This window comes from Sceloporus undulatus, chromosome 4, assembly GCF_019175285.1.
Source record: "Sceloporus undulatus isolate JIND9_A2432 ecotype Alabama chromosome 4, SceUnd_v1.1, whole genome shotgun sequence".
NCBI classification, from domain to species: domain Eukaryota; kingdom Metazoa; phylum Chordata; class Lepidosauria; order Squamata; family Phrynosomatidae; genus Sceloporus; species Sceloporus undulatus.
In genome coordinates, this window is record NC_056525.1 from 119,210,843 (window position 1) to 119,219,944 (window position 9,102).

The window sequence follows — 9,102 nt, forward strand, 5'->3', positions numbered from 1 at the left end:
ATAGCTGGCCTCCCACATTGCCATAGAGACAGTATGATAAGGAAACTTTTCCAAGGTAGCCTTGTTGGACATATAGCAAAGTACAATAACATCCAAAATCACAAAACAGTGATACCTTTGGGGGACAACTAAAATGCATAAAATATATGTTTCAAGGTTTTGAAGCACCGTTGGCTTCTTCATCAGGCAAAGGTGTTTAAAATAATACAGGAGAAAAGATGATAATGTTAGTCACAGGCTTGCAGTTTGTCAAGTCATTGGTGTTGTTGTTTTGATTATGGAGGGATATCTATGCAAGGCAGGCCACTCAACCTTCTAGCCATGTGGTACTGGGAAACAAAGTATTTTAAAGTCCAAGAAATATAAATTCCATTAGCAAAATAAAAAGGTATACTTTTAAAAAAAAAGCTAGGGTTGTACATTTTACCTAACAGCACCTAAAATTATTTTCTTAATTGAAAAGCATGAAGGTTTTTTGTTTTATTTTGGGGTTTTTTGAGAGAGAGAGAAAGAAAGAGAGAGAGAGAGAGATATTAAGTGTTCTCTGTCTACTAAAGGGGTTTGTGGCCTCAGAAAGAACTGAGACATCCTAGACCTCATAGGAAGTACCTATAGGGAAAAGATCACAGAAATAAAGCAACAATATAAATGCTTATAAGAAATTGCAACTACTCCCATTATATCCTCTGAATTATATATACATCAACATTGTTAATATTGTATACATATTATTTTACATGGATGTTGATAGTTGATATGCATAGAAGTGCATTGTTCCTACTTTTAACAAATATTTTTGTCACTTTCAATAGTTAGATTATAAGGACTCCCATATATTATTAGAAAAATTCGTATCTTTCAGCAGTAAAACCAGCAAGCAATGCTGGTTGGAGACCTGAAAGACAGACAAATAAATCTTGCACATGTTGACTTGAGAATATAGAAGACACTGATATAGGGTGGCAGTGACTAAGTTCTGCGTTTTGTTCTCCAAATAGTGGCTTAAAACTTATATATGTTGTCATCTGTAGAATTATTAATTGATAGCCAATGTTAAAGTGAGCACCATCTTGTAATGAAAGATTCAGTACTATATTTGTATGGAGTGGTATTTCTCTCACATTTTACCAACACTCAAAAAAAGAAAGCAGAAGAATTTGTTTGTTTGTCTGTTTCCATTTCATCTACACACCACCTTTTTCCCAAAGTGGGCTCAAGATGGCTCATAGGAGAAAAAACAATTAAAATTTACCCATGCAATTTTAAAAACAATTAAAACCATCACAATTAAAACAAAAGTTTAAACAATACATAAAAACTATCTCCAATAAAAAAGCCTCCCTTGTCCACTATTAAAATTCTGCTTAAACAAAAAGATTTTTTGCCAAAGGGCTTGCCCAATTGACCAAGGGACCAGAACTGGCTCATTAGCCACTTGCTGAACATCCCTAGTTTTTTTTTATTAAATGATCATGTTACCTGCAGCGTTCTTCCACTAGCTATGAACCTGTGTCGTGAATCTTCAGCTAAGAGCTGCCCATCTTTCTGCCAGGTTATGTTTGGGATAGGGTTGCCATTTGCCATACATTCCATCACTGCCATCTTGCTCAAGACCACAGTCACCTCTTCAGGCATGTTGCCATTAGGTCCATTAATGGATGGTGGCACTAAAGACAATGTACATGGCAAGAGAGAACAAGAATCTGAGAGGTGCAAAACATAACATGAAGAACAAAATCTTGAAGTGGCAAGAAGCTTTTTTCATAACTCCAGGCTACAATGCATGCGCAATGTTTCCCTAACTAGGATATCTGACTTCTAATGTGGGAGGAAAAGAAAGCCAATGAACTAAATATCCCTCAGCTGGAGGGGTCTTGGATATTGCAGGCCAAAAAAAGGAATCATTTTCTAGTTCTATTTACAATCATCTTGCTATATCATGTGTTTAGGATTCTAAAATTAAACAACAGAAGGTAAGCTCACAAAGCACACGGACATCGTACTGAATGGAATCCTCTCCAGCTTCATTCACAGCCACACACATGTATCGTCCACCATCTTCACTCTGAGCCCTTGGAATCTGCAATACACGTCCACCTAAATGGGAAACAAAATAGATTTTTTTCTTCCTCCTAAATACTGATCCCTCTCTTGGGATCTTAATGACTATATCCATGCATTTCTTCCTCCATAATTTACTCTAAAATATTTGTACCCAGTTCCATGTTTGTGCACATGTTGCATAAGCACATTGCCTGAGGCCCCCAAGTACCTCTCACCCTGCCCAGATGCCATTCCACTGGATGGCCTCTCCTTTGATTAGCCACACAGTTGCACATGTGCTGCTTTGCCAGTACAGGGCATCAGTGCATTGGGGTGTGATGGATACACTGGGAAAGCACAATCATGGAGGCCTTCACACCCCATCCCACTCCACCCACACACACACCTCATGGACTGTCTGGTTTGTATATCTTGTTATTACATCCACTGGAGCTGTCACAGCTTTCTTTCTTTCTTTCTTTCTTTCTTTCTTTCTTTCTTTCTCTCACTCTCTCTCTCTCTCTTTCTTTTTGCTTTGCTGCAGCTCCGCACTAGTGCCAGGCTGTTTATATGAGGGTGTGAAAATGCATGTTTTCACTGCTAAGGTGGAATATCCCAACTTTTTTTTGCTCTGTTTTTTAACCCAAGAGCACAGTTTCATTTCAGTTTCAACCCACTTTCAAGGCATGCATCATACAAATGCCCTGCCTTCAAAGTGGCTGGAAGCTGCTTTATTTTGCTGTCAATTTCCAATATACAAATATGTCTATTTTGTTTTTGTGTTGATTAAATACAGAAGCAGTAAGGGCATGCTAGCCCATCTCCACTCTTTTGTCATTATTACCACCCTCTTCTGTATGCGTAAAGCAGAGATTCTCCATTATCTGTGGACCCACTACACAGTTATGAATCCTGAAGCTCTGCTTTCATAAAGGTACAATGTATTAAGGTCAAAGAAAATGATGATGAAGGGACAGAGATGGTATGCTATCACATCCCATATTTTTAATTAACATAAAATCAGTGTGTAAATTGAAGTATATCCAGTTAACAATTTAACAGCTAGTGCTTCACATGTTTATTTAAGCTCCAAAATGCCAGAAAACAGCACCTTTTAAGACAATATGGATATAGTATGCTATCTTTTGCTGTGAAATCTCAAGCTTTAGCTCAGTCTTGTAAGTATATGGCTGTACACAGCAGAAGATCTACAAGAAGTATCAGATTTGCCTGAATAGGTACATGACTTCTATTTACCTGAAGTTATTATTCCACATTAGAAATACCCAACAGTAAGGAAACCAACAGAATTCACATAAATTGTCTCTCATTCAAGGATCCCAAGGATAACAGTATATGTAAATTCCAGTTGTACTTGTCCATCAGGTACCACCCCTAAAAGTTTATATTGCACTTCTTGTGCCAGAGATTTCCAGAAATACCAGTTAGTGATATTCACCTGTCAGCATTCACATCAATGAAACCTAAAACAAGTGAGGTCTCTAGCCTCATTCCTGTACCCAAAGTAAGCAAGGGTTATGAAGTAGTGTTTCTTTGATTATTTTGTTAATTTATATCTCTTCTCCTTTCCCTCCAATATGGAACCCAAAAAATACACGAAAATATAGCTTAAAATGTGCATACTGTGCTTGCTGTGGCACATAAATGTGTGGCACATATATCCTTGCCCACAGGATATAAATAACAGCAAGATGACCTCTAAGAGAGAGGGAAAAAAACTGCTTGTATTAACAGATTCTCTGAATAAATGCATGCTAATTTGCTTAATACAAACCTGGCAGTATCAAAACTTTATCACTGGAACTCAGAGGGTAACCATCCTTATACCATGTAAGTACTGGAGGGGGCACAGCATTAGTTTCACAGTATAATGAAAATGGGTTGTTCATTATCACATATTTGGCTTCTCCTCCTTGTCCTATACCCAGCATGTTGCCATCTTCCCAATCTCCCAATGGTGGCTTTTGGAATCTAGGAGGAACTGTAATGGATGACACAAATGATAGACAGACAGTAAAAAAAATTGAATGCTTGATTTGCAACTTTAAAAAAAATAACAATTGGAAAATGCAATCTTGGTAATGAAATATTAGTTTTGTGAAAAAAATTTAAGAATTGTATATAGAGGTTACCTTCTGTGATGCTTTTCTTATGCACAGTCCTACAAGCCCTGCACCTGCTTTAACAGAGAGAATTTTCCCCACTGCCCAGTGCAGATGCTTATCTCTGCAGCAAGACAGTATAAAGACAAGATGAAGATAAAGATAATACGGGGAAAGTTAAAGACAAAGATAAGGACTTAGACAGGAGAAGACAAAAAAAATAGTGACAAAATAATGAAGCTAAAGAAAGAAGAGAAAGAATAAAACCAAGGATAGAATAAAAAATAAAATAACAACACAAGGACACAAAAATAACCCTAATGACAAAGACAGAAATGGGTACGAAAATAAAGATAAAATAAAGATAAAGACTAAGACAAAAGACAAGAATAAAGATAAAGACAGACAGACAGATAGATAGATAGAGAGAGAGAGAGAGAGAGAGAGAACGAGAACAATGGTAGAAATAGAGACAAAGACAAAAGCAAAGATAAAATTAAAAAGAGACAAAAAAGAGATATAAAGAAGGATACAAGACAAGAGTAAGGACGAAAATTAATACAAAGACCAGAAATAAAGAGAGAAAGAGACAGAGATATAGATAGACAAATATACAGATAGATAAGATCAAAGGCAAAGGTAAAGATACAGGCATAAAGATAAAGATAAAAACACAAAGATAAAGGTAAAGACTTAAACAAAAATAAAGACAAATACAATAAGAAAAGATAAAGGTAAAGACTAAGATAAAGATAGAAAGATAAAGATAGAAAGATGAAGATATAAAGATAGATATAAAGACAAAAATATAGAGTAAGACAAACATAACAGACATAAGACAAAGACATAAAGACAAAGAAAAACATAAGAATATAAAGTTAAAGATGAAGAGAAAAGACAAAGATATAAAAGAGAGAAGGACAGAGACATAACAGACATAAAAGACACTGAGTTAAATACATAAGTACACAAACATAGAGATATAAAAGATATGAAGCCGAGGATACATATACAGAGATATAAAAGCAAAATTATGAACAAAAGATCTTTGAAAAACTAAAAAAGAACAAAATTTAAAAAGAAATAATGTGGGAAAAGATGAGTAAAATGATGTCAAGAAATGGAAGTGCAGCCCAAGCTCAGACATTAACTTTTACATAAAGAAGACTTTCATTCAAATTGGTGGAAAGACCAATAGAACAGATGCCACAAATAGGACAATTATTGGAAGAATTGGAAAAAAAAATTGGACATGAGACAAGAAGTGAAAGAAAGTAGAGCAGAAATATGAGCAGGAGTTGAAAATGAGCTGATGTGATCTATCACATGATTCTTCCTCAGTCCAGAGGAATTTTCTGCAGCCTGTGCAGGTACCTCCTCCAACTTGTGATCACTATCTGACAGTGTCCTTGAGAACTGGATTGCTCTCAGACACGTTCGACCCCCAACCTTTCCCCCACCAGAAGTCTATGAATGGTGTATTTCGTAGTGTAAAACATTTGAATGCTGCTCTAAACACAAATAAAGAACTGCCCTGGGAATGACTGATTTAGTGAGCACTGTTACAGGCTGTTTCCTTTTACACACTGGCTAGTTTATCCATCTGCAGTTACCTAGGCTGAACACGTAACAACAACTGACATCAAGTTGGCTTACATTTATGGTGACTCCATGAATAAGACACTTCCAAGTCACAGTATCCTCAACTGCCCTGCTCAGGTCTTGCTGATTCAGGAGCGTGGATTCCATGATTTTTTCTATCTATAACACAGTCTTCTTTTCTTACTACCTTCTACCTTACTAAGTACAGTATGAGCCTTTTTCACAGAATCTGAGATACAGATTTAGAGGTAAGTGGCAAGACAGCATGCCCTTACAAGAGTTCAGTACTACACTGTATACTTTGGTAATCATTCCTATACTAATTTCTCCCTTTCCCCCCTCCCTTTCTCCCTTTCCCCCATCTGATTTCTCGGTATACTTTCAGGATAGCTACTAATATTACTATTTACTAATGAACAGTACAAGTTATTAGTATTAAATTTATACTAAGCACACAAAGGTATGCCATGCTTCATATTTTCTTAGGCAGAGAGAGAGAGAGAGACTTTTACCTTGGATATTGACATCAAACTCCAACTCATCCTCTCCAGCTATATTTGAGGCTATGCAGCTGTAACGGCCAGTGTCTGATATCTGTGCTGCTTTGATTTGCAGGATGCGTCCACTAGCTTGGATTGTTACATGTTCATTTGATAGGATAGGCTATAATGGAGTCATACAAAAGGATACATAAGCATGCCATAAAATACGAGAGTTTTGTATACACAAACAATAGGCCTACACCACTTGAAATTGGTAAGCCCAACCTAGTCATGCAGCTTAACTTGCCAGGTCTCTCAACATTGCTGGAGGACAAAGACTCAGGTTGCCTGGACTAAGGAACACCTTGGTAGAAGATATTTGAAATATGGTGGACTCCATATTAAAAACATGTTTTTAAGCACCTGGATTTTTCCTCCACTTTAACCTTTGCTCTATCATTCCCACATCATCCTCTTTACTGTTCTGCAGTTCTGGAGAAGCAGCAAAAAAACTAAACCAAAACAAAAAAACTGTGGCTAATTAAGTGCCAGGCTTGGCTAGTGGCCTATATTTGGGCCACCAGACAGGCAGCCCTGAAAGAAGTTATGGTTTAATATGCAATTTCTTCTAGCTGCTCCATCCTAAAGTTGAAGGTATTATTATTCCTCACTTGCAAATAATTAGGAACAGCAAAATAACAAGAAAGTATTTTAAAAGAAAATATATTATGCTATTCTCCAGTTTGCCATCTGAAACAAAAATGATATTTCTATTAATGTGCTTACTAATATTAGGACTTTCAGCACTTGCCAAAATAAAAACTTTTCTGGAAAAACTTAGAGTATCCACTTCTCTGTCAGTGAATCTTGCTGTTCTGTCAGCACCTCCAAAATTCTATGAGCCAAAAGTAACACCCCATCCACCAGAGGATATGAGAGGAGCAAATGTATGGAATACATTGTAAACCCTGAGTGTTAAAAAGGGAAACAAAAGGTGGTGAAATGGGGAACTGTAAAATAGAAAAAGAGAGAAAATGGGCAGTTCCTCTCATATCATCCTACAGTTCTGGGTTACGCGGTGCTCAAAGGTTTTATAGGGCCAAAACAGATGGTTTCGGGCCATGGCAACCACACGCTGCAGTCTCAATCTGCCATCAACCCAGCCAAAAAAAAAAAAAGTGGAAAAGATCCGTTCCTTCTTCGGTCAGTAAAAAGGAATCTTTGCCACCCTGCCAGACCCCCATGCCAGCTTCAAGCTGCTCCTGAGGCGTGCGGTGTATAAATGCCGTGCTGTAAGAGCACCAGATATGGTTGGCTACAAGGCTTCCAAGCAGCTTCAAGACATCATCGCAACATGCAGCGTCTAAATGCTGCATGCCAATGACACCTGGAAGCAGAGGTGTTTGGGCTGTCTGTTCCAGCCTATAGAGAGAAGACAGGACTTCGTATGATGGATTACCATATTGTTGATAGATACAAGGAAGGGCGAAACTGTTGTAAAGAAGCTTAGCTTATTTAAAAATTCTGGTTCAAAGAAATTAGGTTGGTGACTGGCCTGTCCATCCTTGTACCATCTGATGCCAGCAGCAGGAATGGCGTGAGCTTCACATTCAAGTGTAAGGCTGTTGTTCACTCTGATCTTCACCTCTTTAGGGGACAAGCCAATTCCTGCCAAATCCCCTTTGCTTATGGTAGGAGGGACTGTACAAAAAGAAAAAGGGCAGGAAATGAAATGCCTATTTCTCACATGGATGACTGTTGAATTGTCACACCGAAAACAAGCACATAGGAAGGAGTAAAATGTCACTGACTAATTTGCTGTACATGTAAACCAACAACCAGATTAATTTCCTGAAAACGACAACCTTGTGCAGCTAAAAGCAAAAAGATTTGCATGCATCCTCCCTGTAGTTTGGCCCTACCAAACCACAGCGTAAATGCAACAAAAATTTGGAATATAGACACATTCTGAACAATATGGAAGGTTATCTGATTTTGTTTTGGTGAAACAGCGAAACCACAGTGCAGAGGGAAAAGCAAGAACCAAATTTTATAAATTCCAGCAAAAACTATTGTATATACTAATGTATACGTCCATAAATTTTAGTCAAAAACTTGACCGCCAAAACATCAAGTCTACTTATCCATAGGTCAATGTAACTACTGTACTTCAACTCTTATTTTTTCAAAAAAGGAACCATCCCCGGGTGAAAGACAAAGGTTTAATCTGTCCTGAAAATACTGCTTCCCCACCTACTGTCTCATCCATCCAGCATTTAGTGTAAGCAGAAACAGTTATGCCTACTAGGATTTTGTAAGTTCTTTGGTATTGTTTTCCCTTGCTTCATCCTTTAGATCTTCATCCTTTAGATGCCCCTGTTTTACCCTTGACTTATCCATGGGTTATCCATAATATCAAAATCCATAATTTTGGCCCCAAAACCTGCCTTCGACTTATACATGAGGTCAACTAATAGCCGGTAGGTGTTAGCACACTTACTATATACTTTCACTTCATAGTGTTTTAATGTTTCGCCTGCTTCATTAGTAGCTATGCAAGTGTATCTACCCGTGTTCTCCTCCTGGGCATTCAGAATCTGTAGCGTTCGGCCACCTGTAAAAAAAAATTTTCTCAAGTTAATGATTGCCTAATTTTCTGTGAAGTAACTAAGAACTCAGTATGAACTGCATGTATTGTAGCCTCCTAATAGTCTCAGTGAAAAGAAAGAAACCACACATTTCAGCACATGCTGAACTTGAAGTCTAGAAAGAATTCTTGGGAGGTCTGTGTAAGTTAGGAAAAGCAGAAGAAAAGTTTTGATTTTCTACATTCATCAGGTTTTACTGCTGCC

At 37.5% G+C, this 9,102-nt stretch overlaps 1 protein-coding gene across 1 annotated transcript in view; it reads right to left on the reverse strand.

The window, feature by feature from the left end:
- Nucleotides 1-9,102, reverse strand: part of HMCN1 (hemicentin 1) — a 275,643-nt gene that overhangs the window by 76,203 nt on the left and 190,338 nt on the right. The window contains 6 exon segments of the mRNA XM_042463441.1: nt 1,480-1,667; nt 1,984-2,097; nt 3,839-4,045; nt 6,281-6,431; nt 7,806-7,951; nt 8,751-8,864. Coding sequence (XP_042319375.1) covers nt 1,480-1,667; nt 1,984-2,097; nt 3,839-4,045; nt 6,281-6,431; nt 7,806-7,951; nt 8,751-8,864 — 920 coding nt within the window.